The sequence below is a fragment of the Aristolochia californica genome, unplaced genomic scaffold (assembly GCF_029961685.1).
Source record: "Aristolochia californica isolate CCGP_79_NKW_82.1479 unplaced genomic scaffold, dmAriCali1.0.hap1 SCAF_2, whole genome shotgun sequence".
Lineage (NCBI taxonomy): Eukaryota > Viridiplantae > Streptophyta > Magnoliopsida > Piperales > Aristolochiaceae > Aristolochia > Aristolochia californica.
In genome coordinates, this window is record NW_027181881.1 from 48,103,277 (window position 1) to 48,115,862 (window position 12,586).

Here is a 12,586-nt window from a genome sequence, read left to right on the forward strand (position 1 = left end):
TGGAGAGGACTCTGCTACTCGCAACGAACAAGAAAAAGGATCAGATTTTCAATGCGATTTGAATGATCTACGGGTGGAAGTCTCTACGCTCAGGCTTTTCTTCCGAACAGAAGGTGTGATTTCTCTTTTCTCTTTCATCTCCTTTCGTCACCTGATTTATTTATATGTTAAGGCTTACGCGATTTCATTGTAATATCAAATTTTCTCCTTCTTTTAACTTTGGTATCGTAAATGATCTGTCAGATTAGGACAACGGAGGGCTAGTCTCCATGGCTCAGAAAAATTCTCTTGAAGAACAATTCAAACCGTCTCCTGTTCCTCATGCACCAGCACAGCGTCGGAAGGCTGCTGGAACAACACGTACATGGCTGGTTATCTCCAAGACGGGCGGCTCGCATGTTGAAGACGTTGGGAAGCATTCCATCATGCGCCGGACTGGTCTTCCTGGACGGGACCTGCGGATTCTGGATCCTATGCTTTCCTACCCTTCGACCATTCTCGGCCGAGAGAAAGCAATTGTGGTCAAACTCGAGCATATCAAGGCCATAATTACAGCCACGGAAGCTTTAGTCCTCAATCCTAAGGATCCAGGTGTCGAAGAGTTTGTTAAAGATCTCGAGTATCGCGTTTCCAATCTCCCTGGCACCCCTCAACTGGTAATCTCCTTCCACCTGATGGTGGCATCCGCGGTTTTCTCTTTTTCGAGTAACAAGGTTTTATTCGAATTTCTGTAGACTTCTTGTCGAATTGTTCATGTTGCAATCTGTCTTTTCTTTTGGAAAATTTTGTGAACTGTAATCTGCTGGCTTACCGTGTTGTCTCTGTTTATATAACTATTTTATATCAGTAAATTTCGATTGAAATGTTAATTTTCTATATGTTGCATTCCTGTGTCTTTGTGGACTATGGCATCTGAAGGTGAGAATGTTATATTGTACATCGAGATGTTGTGTCATTTTGGAAGCATCCATGTTGGTTTCCAATTGAATCTATAGCGGAGGAACGTATGTGACCATCTTTTTAAACTTGAGAGTTATTGAGATGGAGATCCTACTGAAGGTTGGATTAGTAAGCCAGCGTTTGGGTCTTGAGTCAAATAAAGAGCAAGAGAGAATTTTCTCTGCATATGATTGCACCACCTTTTCTACCTCTCTAAAGTCCCGGTGCTGGGAACTATCTACTGTCTGGCTGTTTCTTCTTATTTTATTCCTTCTGATGTAAAGCACATTCATATGCTAAATTGGCTTCAGCATTCATGATCTGAGTAATCCATCCTCTTGGCCACATCGTGGATGGCTTCCAATTCAAAAATTATTCATTGATTGCAGGACCATATTAAAAGGCAGTTATCTTCTTTTTTTTTTTTTTTTTTTGAACTCTATGGGCAGTCATCTTTGAATATGTGACATTAGTTACAAATTTTCATTAGTATGATTTTGTTGTACACATTGGTGTCTACTTTGTATAAAAAATTTATTAGTGTTTTTATATATCTTGTTAATATGTGATGGAAGATGGTTAGTTCTTGCTTTCATAAATAAATCTCAGTTACACGAGTAATGACAGTTTTACTCTATGTAGGTGACAGAGAGTGATCCTGACATAGGCTCACCCTCCATTCTAGATCATGGATCTGCAAGCCCCTCCAATATAGTTGTTTCTGAAATGCAACATTTGTCCTCAGAAAGCTCTACCATAATACCTGACAGAAAAGAAGGTGGTGCCATGCCTATACCTGCACTGTCAAGAGAAGTAGGAACAAAGATATTACCCTTTGAGTTCAGAGTGCTAGAAGTTTGTCTTGAATCTGCTTGCAGATGCCTTGAATCTGAGGTATATAATTAAAATGCTTAAAAGTTAATTTATCCCTATTACCTCTAAAAAAGATTTTTTTTACTTGGGGAAAAAATAAAAAGTGCATGCCTTCTTTTGCGCTGCTTGTTCTGGCAGGAACTACCCTTCACTTTTGATTTATCTAGTATATACCAACACTAGTAAAAAGGTTAAGCTACCTATGAAAGCATGGGTAATGTTACAAAAGAAATTGTTTCTTTAACTATTAAAGATCCGGGAGGATTTTGCTTGTTTTAGTTGTGACTTAGCTGCTGCTTCTACTAATCATTTCTTCTAGTCTCAGGATGGTATAAATTACCATTTTATAAATTATGATTGGGAGGCTAGAGAAAAAGTGTTCTTTCCTATACTTAGTACGGAAACAGGAATGAGTAGGTTTAGGGACCAGACCTTAGCAAAATACAGAATATAAAAGCATCACAAACAATCTTCTCATTCATTGTTCATTTTCATTGAAGGTGTGGGAGTTTTATGGTCATTGACCTTGATAACAATCTTCTCATTCAATGGGATGGTTTATTTTAAAATTGGTAAAAAGAGCTCTAATATAACATGTGTTTATCATTTTAGCTTTTCATTCTTCTGTAGTATAGAGAAACCTTTTTTGTCTGTGTTACTAACATAATTTGCATCACATGTCGAGCTTTGATGCTTTATTTGGGAAATATGATATCGTTCTAACTGGTTTTTTACTCGATTAGACCATTACTAACATAATTTGCATCACATGTCGAGCTTTGATGCTTTATTTGGGAAATATGATATCGTTCTAACTGGTTTTTTACTTGATTAGACCACTACTCTGGAGAAAGAAGCTTATCCAGCTTTGGATGAATTAACTTCTAAAATCAGCACACTTAACCTGGAACGTGTTAGGCAAATAAAAAGCCGTCTAGTTGCAATATCTGGCCGTGTGCAGAAGGTAAAACTCCATCTCTGTGAGTTCATGTATTTGTTCACGTGCACTTGTATGAGTTTAGGAAAAAAAAAAGTAAATGTAAGAGCGAGAGAGAGAGAGATGCAGTTTACACTTTTGAAACATCTAACTGGCAGGCCTTATATATTTTGCTTGTTAAGTTCCGCAGGTAAGGGATGAACTGGAGCATTTATTGGACGATGACATGGATATGGCTGAAATGCATTTGACAGAAAAGCTTGCAGATGAACAGTATGTGGAAGCCTTCTCAAAAGAAGATAACATTGATGATGCTGATGCTGATGCTGATGATAATGCATTTGAAGTTGAAGATGGGAGGTCAGTTGGTAGTGTATATTTTATTGAATTTCACAAAGTTCTCTCCGTAACTCAGCCATCTGGTTTCTGCTCTCACAGACCTTATCAGTAATTATCTCTGCCTATTGAACCGATTATGAAGTGCTTACTCCTTGTATAGAAAGACAAATACATCCAATGATGATCTTCTTGTCCCAGAACATTTTTGGATCATAAAGCTGTTTCTCTTATGAATTTGATCTGTATGTCAAAATTGTTGAAGTTCGGCAACTTGGGTCAAGGTCCATCTTAAAATGACTAACTGAAGTTAGAGGTCTCTTCCCAAATAATATGCATAAACTCTTCTAAATCTTGGATTTATGTGAGACTATTTTAACACTCCTTATCACTCCTTATCACTTGTGGGTCTTCTTTGTGACTTCTAAACGTGAATAATTTTTGTGAGAAGCCCCACATACAAGAATTGCTTTAATGCCATATTAAAGTTGGGTCAAGGTCCATCTTCTAGTGATTAGCTGAAATGAAGAGCTCTCTTACAAGTAATAAGCAGAGGATTTTTCTGACCTTAGATCCATGTGAGAGTATTATATCACAAGTTATCAACATAAATTCGTAATAAATTTGCTAAGACTTTTGAAGGAAGTTCATGTCATACCATTTAGATAAAGCGGATATATTGGATAAATGTAGTAGAATTCAGGTAGATTGTTAGCCTATTTTGGTATGGAGTAGGAAATATTGAGGTGGATGTTAGGCAAAAATAGGAAATAAAATTTCAAGTGACTACGTTAATGAACAGCTAGCAGTAGCACCAAATAGAGTAAAAAATAGAAAAGAGTCATGGATGATTTGAGGCATGTTAAAAAGAGACCAGTGGTAAACTGGTTTGGAGGTTATCTTAGTGTCTGATGGGATTTGAACAAGAAATGGATAAAAGTAATGAGGAAAAACTTGAAAGAAGCCAACCAAACAATAGAACTTACATTTGATAGAACAAAATACAAGATTCACATAGCAAGTGATGTTTCTGACTAGGCTCTTCATTACTGATTGCATACATTGGACCAAAGAAGCAATGGAGGCCACATAAAATTGTTTACTACATCATTATTCCCTCCCCCCCCCCCCCCCCCCCCCCCCCCACCCCAGATTTTGCACAACTGAAGAATCTCTAAAAGGAAGATAGGAAAAATCTGGAGAGTCTGAATTTGTTTACATGACCGTGTTGTCAGTGTGCCCACCTTATATAGCATGAAATTTGTCTACAATGCTAACCGCTGTCAATCAACCTATGCTGTGTGATTTCCTTGAGGTAAACGATTTGGAATCATCCAGTTCCAATTTGATTTGTAATCAGACTGGAATCTGCTTCCAAAACTTAATGTATTCCCACCATATTGATTAGGACGCAGATATTTCTACTACACGCATGCAAAACTTCTCTATTGTGAAAACTAGTCTTCCAAAATTAAAATCCATATTCTCCTGTGCATGTAGAATTTACTGTATTAGTTATCAAATTCATATGACACTTGTATTTTGGGAAAACTAGTCTTCCAAAATTAAAATCCATATTCTTTTGTGCACGAAGAATTTGCACATAAGTTGTCAAATTCATGTGTTCACAAAGAGCACAGTAATTTGTGGAAAACTCAAAATGATACACAAGGATCTGCTCGCCCAGTATTTATTTCCAACAAATACTTCCAAGTATCATTGTCATCTGATATTTTTATGACCACCTTCTCCGTATTCTTGTTCAGGTATGCAGAGTATAATAAGAGCAAGAGCAAAAGTTTCAGTGAAAGTGTGAGCGACTTTAAGCCAAATATCGAAGAACTGGAAATGCTTTTAGAAGCTTACTTTGTACAGATAGAGGGCACTTTAAATAAACTCTCCACGGTATGTCAGCACACTACATTTATTTGTAATTAGTCCATCTCAGTAGATGCCTGTTGCTTGGAAAATTCATATGACAAATTGCCCAGAAAGAAGGATATATTTTGATTATCAAATGGAGTGATATGTGGTCTGAACATTCTAAATATGTTCGGATTTTGATGATACAGATGAGGGAGTATGTGGATGACACGGAGGATTACATAAATATAATGCTGGATGACAAACAGAACCAACTGCTCCAAATGGGCGTGATGCTTAGTACTGCAACATTGGTAATCAGCATTGGCATTGTTGTGACGGGTATATTTGGCATGAACATCACAATTGAGCTCTTTTCATCTAGCAATCGGAACTTTTTGGAGACCACTTTTGGAACCGTTGCAGGTTGTCTGGCATTGTATGTCATAGCTATAGTGTTCGGCAAGAAAAAAGGACTAATTGGGTGATCTAACACTAGTCACCATTTTTGGATAATCTGGGAGGTCTTTCACGTTTTTCAACATTTTCTTCTGTAGGGAGATTGAGAGAGGTAGATAGAAGGAGAGCGTTTTTTGTGATTTTTTTCTGTCTTTTGATTACGATTTTATTTTAATGTGTCTCCAAACAACAGAAATTAAAATTTTCTTCTATTCTCTCTCATTTTCTATGGGCATCCAAACAACAAAAATTTACCCTTATCTTCAAACACTTTCCATGTATTACTTTATTTTATTTTTGGTATATTAATTCATCGGTATTATTAATACATTAAATAAATTATTTTGTATATCATTTATTTATCTATTTATATTATTTATCGAGTAAACAAATAAATAGTAATAAAAACATAAATTTATACCAAAATTTGTATATTATCAACTGGATAAAGTGAAAATATGGATTCTACAAATATGCTTAGAATATGCATTCGGGCAACATTTTATGACATCCATAGAAGCAACAATAGCAGATCATTATCATCACCTCCTTGAAACCATCTGGAATCACCACGATCAGGTTACCAATGAGATGCCACGAGTTGATTGCCTCTGACAACAACAACGATCTGCACAAGTACAAGAGTTGAAGCAACATGTAGAACGAACCAAATTAAATAATTAGGCAAAAACATCAAATGTCACAAATAGATCACATAGTCCTTTGAGGGGTTTTCTTTTCCATTTTTTTTATTTTTTTATTTTGGCCATTCGCTCTTCTTTTTCTTCTATTTTATAGGAAAAGTTTCAGCCAAGCCAGAGTGAGTCAAAAATAAATAATAAGACAAAATCATCAAATGTAACAAAATAGATGAAATAGTCATTGTTGGATCTCCTTTCTGTTGGAAACTGTGGTACTTCTCATACCACAAATGGTTTACTGATCCTTAAAAGGGAATGAGCATTCAGTATCTATTTCAAGTGATTTGTATTCTTCCCACTTCCCACATTGTTCAAGTACAAAGTGGGCTCTGCAGGCTCATCTCATGGCCCCCCAAGTGACTTCATAATAAAATTAAGGTTTTTACTACTTCCCTCTCTTGTTGGATGGGGAGGCAACAGAAACATCAAAGATGTACCTCTCTCATTGAAAGTTGATGATGAGGGTCATTCCTCAGACATAACATTGCAGCAGAAGCCATACACTCAATCTTCTCAACATCACTTCGATCAACTCTTTGATCCATCACCTGCTCAACAGAGCTACTCTCCAGAAGAGGCAACACCTGCAATTGCAAAGCAACTGTTTCACTGGGGATGGTATACACCGTCAAATCCAAGGATTCCAAGGACAAAAAGAAGCATGAAACTAAACAAATTAATGCCTACATGGGAGGATGCAACTTTCATTTCTGTAACGGCATTAACAATGGTTACCCCACAATCCATGCCTTCTGACCAGTGATCAGTTAAAAAGAAGGTCAATAATCATTTGACCATCTTAGGACTCAGGAGCTCCAGCGGGATCACCCACAGAGAGTCCTCGGAAGGAGAAGAACAAAAACATTGCTAGAATGTGCTGAGAATGCCTGATCAAGAATGATTTGTCAACAGCCATTTATAATAGCTGACCCGAAATAGGTCATCCATTTGTCCACCTCCAAACTACACAAAGGTGCTTCAAGCCCTCATAATAATGTACATGTTAACACTTAAGGCATTTGGTGGTGCCTCAATAAATAAAGGAATGAAGTTTGCTCACATTAATGATGACACAATAGGGCAAACAGAAAGTGTACAAAGCTGCTAAACCAATATTAGTGAGTGTCTATGTGCCCTTTGCTACTTGTGTATGAAATTCTCCACTTCTAACAATCACAATATTTTATTTCCACCTCAGCATCTATATTCTTTCCAAATTTTAGAAACTTGCATTTTTTAATTTCTCTCACATACACATTAACAAGATATCTTCGGCAATACCAGAGACTTGCCTGGTCCATCGGGATTTGTCTATCCATGCAGGTATCAAAGCTGACCACTCTTTGACCAGTAATAAGTTCCATCAATAGCAGCCCATAGGCCTGTACATCAAGTGATAGAAACTGTTCTGCATCAAGTGCTGAATACCTTCTACAATTATAAGCACAGAAAAAACTAGTCAAGACTTGAAGGCCATCCTAAACTTTGTTTAAGATATGAAGATTTTTTAAGTAGCAGGATGGAGATGATGTAACGTGATATCTTACTGGCTGGGCTCTTCCAAAGATGAAGATCTCTCGTTATCATCCAGCCACTTGGCCCAGCTGAAGTTGGTAAGCTTAAATATTAAGACAGGTCATAATCATATCATATTGTTGCAACCCTCAAGAAACCAAACTATTGAATGAGCCTTGTAAAACTTACTAGAACAGAGCCATTGTTAGATAACAAAATGCTGAAAGAGGATATAAAACGATGAAAGATGGGCCCACCAAGGCACTCTTCATGAAGATAACAGAGGCATCTACCAACTTCAAGTGCAATGTCCCACCTTGATTTCCAAGATAGATTTTTAGCCATATCATCACCTACAATGTTGACTCTCAATGTTACTAGGAATGAAAGATGACAAACAACATAATGCATCTACTGCATAATGTAGGGTGGATTCCATAATTGCTGCTCTAAAACTGTGGATAATTTTGAGATCTATAACCTAATCTGACACCAACAAACAGAGTGTCCAACTCAAAAGCACAAGCATTAGTTGACCAGCCTTGCCTACATCCCAATATTACACAACAGATGTGGATCAGCAAAATACACATAATGACCATATTTACCATTTTAAATTATGCATGAATTGAAAGTGATACTGAAGGGGCAATAAATAAGCTGGCTTGAATCTAGTCAATAAATAAATAAGTTTTTTAACGATTTATCTCAACTGACAATCAGCCAACTGAAGAATCCTAATTGAATGGCTGTACTTGTCACGTGATAAGATCTGTGAACCATAGCATGTCCATCTTGACCCTTTGCTACTTGTGCATGAACCACAGTGAGAGCTCAAAAGTCCTTTCAGTAAGGAGTGCAAAACCCCTTTTGTAGATGATTAAACTAATCATAACAGAATCCATTGAGCATAAAGAAAAAAAAAAAGAGTTCCTGAAAAGGCAATTCATATGGTGATAACAACTCTACCAATACAACTTTAGATGTTGGTGACAAAAAGCAGCCATGGTGTTTCTAAAGGAAATATCATGATCAGTGAAGCTACTTACACCTTAGGTGCACATTGAGAGAGCTGTTAGATGGATACTCGGTAACCAGAAACATACAATCTTCAGTGCAGCAATAGCCAACAAGGTTCAAAATATTGCGGTGACGGACCCTTCCACAGATCTTGAGTTCGGACCAGAATCTTTCATGGTTGCCAGAAAAACATTTGACAACAATAGAAGCATCACATAGCATGCCTCGGTAAGCTTGAAAATTCTCCTCCTCAAAGATTATATAATCATCTGCAAAGCCATTTGTTATAGTTTCAAGTTCTTCAATAATAAAGCTGCGAGGAAAACCAGGTTGCCATGAGAGTGGAGCCCAGCAAGGACTTGACAGAGATTCTACATGTAGAATGTTCCCTTCAGTAGAATGTAGATCCTCTTTCTTTAGCGGGCTTCGCTGCTGCTTCGTTTCTTCAGGAAATCCATTGGTTTCCATGGTAGGCTTGCTTATAACAGCATCATAGTTTGGTGAAGTCATTATGGTTGCGACACTTTGACTCTTCATAACCGCAATATTGCAGCCTACTTGGTCATATATAGAGGCTTTGTCTTTCTTTAAATGACTGCCAGTAGCATAAGATAAGTGATTCAAGAAATAGACATTGTGAAAGATCAAAATGAAGAAGTTGTGATATACTTGGATCTCAATTTAGCGTGGATTGGGTAAGGAAGAGATCATCAATTAAGTAGCCAAAAACCAATTTGCAAAAGTTTATTGCTGTAGTGCATATAAACACACTTGGCATAAAAAACAGTACACCAAATAATAAGGTTGAGGTGCCGCCATATCATGTCAACATGATCCAAACTCTCAGCCAGAGAATCTGTAACCTAACCCAAAAAGCAAACTCTCACATTTCCACAAGAGAATATCACGCAGAAGTAGACCAATCTCTTGGTAGTGGTTCATGTGCAAGATACAAATTAAAATGTAAGATAAATCAATTTTAGTTTGTAATGACATGTTACAGTTAGCTCAGAGTCAGTATCACTATGTTTTTTATTAAGTAAAACCGGTCAGTTACACTATTTTGAAAGATTAAAAGCAACACTGGAACACCTGTCTAATACAATCCAGTGAGTGTTTCTCTTCTGTGCTTCTTCGATGGTTAGCTTTTGAGGAGAACCAGCTGTTAGCTTCACTTCCAATTTCACCTGCACATGAAAACAAAATATCAATAAACCAACTCACTTATGTAATTTCTTTTGAAAAAAAACAAATTAAAATTTGCCAGGAACCTACTTCGTTTCTCCTGCACTGTCGAGAAAATGGTTGGACGGCATTCTGGTATTCTTCTCTTTTCCTCTCAATCTCCCGTGGAAGCAAAGGAGTCTCCAGCACTTTACGAGACCTTTCTGCAGATGACGAGAAGTCCAACCTCTCCCCTATATGTCATATGATTTACGAGTGTTAGATGTCAAGAAACAAGAAGACATGACGAGAAAACAAAGACAACTCCCCTGTTTCTTATAAAAACGCTGATCAGAATACGCGTTTTTACTTACTCTGGATGTTAGAAAACATCATTTTAAAGATCCGTGAAGAAAACAGAAAAAATTAGTCAACTCCAGTATCCTTAAAGAATTATCAGCCAAGAGTAACGGAAACAGAATCGCAAATAAGAAAGAGAAAAGATCTTATACATATAGCTGAGATGCCGATTCCCACAGGTAATGGAAAGCATGAGTTTTTCCTCCCAGTCCCAATCTCTGACATAATTCCAAGAACAATGACAGTGTCTCTTGGTCGGACTACACTGTTGAGAGCCCAAGTGAGGGCATCAAGATTTCCGCAGCTCCGAGTCGCGTCCAGGACCACAATCACGCTGTCGCCGGACGAAGAGGACTTGATTCCCATGTCTCCCGTTTCTACCTCTGGTGAAGAAGCAATCTTTGCCTGAGAGATCTTCGATTAAATAAGTAGAAGAATGCTCCATAGCTGAATCCGCCAATAAACCAAAATAGCAGATGAAACTAAAAAGAGATTCTCTTAGAAGCGACGTTGGTTCCTAAGGTCGAGAAAATCAAGGTTCTGGAAAGGAAGGCAGAAGTTACTGGTTGCCTCCAAACTGTCTCCTCTTTGCCCTTACGAGTCTCGACAGCAACAGTTGACGATAATCCATCGGAACGTCGGGCGACTTCGCCGAAGCTGAACAATGTTCAAGTTGGCAGTGATTGGTGGGTTCCAAATAAGCCCTTAGTGAATTCATTGTAGCTCGTTCTTATAAAAACCAAGCGAAAGCAAAATTCTTTCCTTCTCTATCAAAATTTAGTCTCTCCCATCACTTTTGTCTTTCGACCCTCACTCGTTCTCTCCCTACTCTTGTCTCTTCTTTCCCTGAGCTCGTTCTCCTCTCCCTATGATCTCTTCTCTCCTCGTGCTCGTCTCCTTGAGCTTTCGATTTCTTCGTCATCTCATGATTGCCCTATTCCCAATGCTCTCACTCTCTCTCAGTCAACCTCTCTTTTTCTTACAACCGCCCTCTCCCATATCTCTCTTTCTCTCAGCTACACCCTCTTCCTCTCCAATTTATCTTTGGCTCCCGATTTCCCTCTCTTTCTCCTGACCTATATCTCATGTCTCGTCCTCTCAACCCCTCTTAGTTGAATTTCAAAAACCCCCTCCGGCTCGGATCTTGTTGTGGTTTTGTGACTAATGTAGTTATTAGTGTTTTACAGTATAATTTGATGACCAAATCTAAGTATTTGTATGGGTTTTAGAAGGGCGGAGGAAAAAAAGAAATGGTATATTAGAGGAAAGTTCTAGAAGAATCTATGACTCATGGACAATTGATGAAGACAAAAAAATATTTGTTTTACTAAGAGAAAATCAATTTGGGCAACATGTTGCTAAGTAGAATTGGAAACATGAAGTTTTCTCTAAGTGTGTGAATAAGTTTAAGGAAGACACGATAAAAAAAATGATCAACTAAAAAACCGCACTAAAATTTGAAAGAAAACTTACCAAAATGTTATGGTTTACCTCAACACTAATGGCTTTGGGTGGGATTCGACGACTCGAAGAGTCACAACAAGTAATAAAGTGTGGCAAAAATACATAAAGGAAGTTGCGTTTGTTGCATTACTAATAATGAAAAACAAGTTTTTTGAAAAATATATATTTTTCTTGTAGGAACACAAATAAGCCAATAAATATTGGTGTGAAGGATATCCACTGTATGAAAGATTAGTTTTATTGTTAGAAATTCCATAGTCATAGGGATAACTAATAAAACAAATCTTGAATTTGATAAAGATCTCCCTGGAATGGGCATTAATTGAATATTAGATGAAGATTTATGAGCCACAACTTTGTGTACATAGTAAAAAAATGAAGATCAACAAAAAGATAATGCATAGTCAAATTATACGTTTGGAGGATCTTTTACTCGTCCTAAAAAAAGATCCTAACTGCCTCCAAGAGGTATTGAAAGGTTCATTGATGCGCTTAATAATATAACATCAACACTTGTGCAAATATTTAAACAAAAAAATGTTACTGTAAAGCTTGCATGATACGAGATTATTCTATAAATCTCTAACTTGCCTAAATAAGTGAAACTTTGTCTCCTAGTTGTTGGACTCAGTAGACTAAAAGGATACTTTTCATTTAAACGACACTAGAAGAGTAGTGTGAATGACTCATATTTAACTATAATGCATTGCCATAGATTGAGACATGATTGTTAATAAAGTTAATATTGATTTTGAAACATTATATCTAATTTTGAATGAAAGTCGTCGTCTGTTATTAATGTCATTGTAAGACTTAAGTGTGATTGTGAATGGATGTGTTTTTGTGGTTAAGATATGAACATCGAGACTTATTTGATGATATAAATTGTGTTTTTGTGGTTAAGATATGGATGTTTATTTGTATTTGAGTATTTATTTTTATTTTTTAATGTTCA

At 37.0% G+C, this 12,586-nt stretch overlaps 2 protein-coding genes across 2 annotated transcripts; one reads left to right on the forward strand and one right to left on the reverse strand.

The window, feature by feature from the left end:
• Window positions 1-5,619, forward strand: LOC137955616 (magnesium transporter MRS2-F-like). The gene is made up of 7 exons (XM_068802637.1): window positions 1-113; window positions 244-656; window positions 1,582-1,833; window positions 2,648-2,776; window positions 2,940-3,109; window positions 4,852-4,990; window positions 5,158-5,619. The coding sequence occupies exons 2-7, from the start codon at window positions 270-272 to the stop codon at window positions 5,434-5,436; spliced, it is 1,356 nt and encodes a 451-aa protein (XP_068658738.1). The 5' UTR covers window positions 1-113; window positions 244-269; the 3' UTR covers window positions 5,437-5,619.
• Window positions 5,620-5,805: 186 nt separating this feature from the next.
• On the reverse strand, window positions 5,806-10,825 carry LOC137956396 (PTI1-like tyrosine-protein kinase At3g15890). The gene is made up of 10 exons (XM_068803882.1): window positions 10,731-10,825; window positions 10,320-10,572; window positions 9,919-10,061; window positions 9,736-9,830; window positions 8,673-9,238; window positions 7,813-7,976; window positions 7,656-7,726; window positions 7,401-7,539; window positions 6,546-6,692; window positions 5,806-6,035 (listed from the first exon to the last, which is right to left on the reverse strand). Exons 2-10 carry the CDS (start codon window positions 10,531-10,533, stop codon window positions 5,988-5,990), a joined length of 1,587 nt encoding a protein of 528 aa, XP_068659983.1. The 5' UTR covers window positions 10,534-10,572; window positions 10,731-10,825; the 3' UTR covers window positions 5,806-5,987.
• Window positions 10,826-12,586: the final 1,761 nt, after the last annotated feature.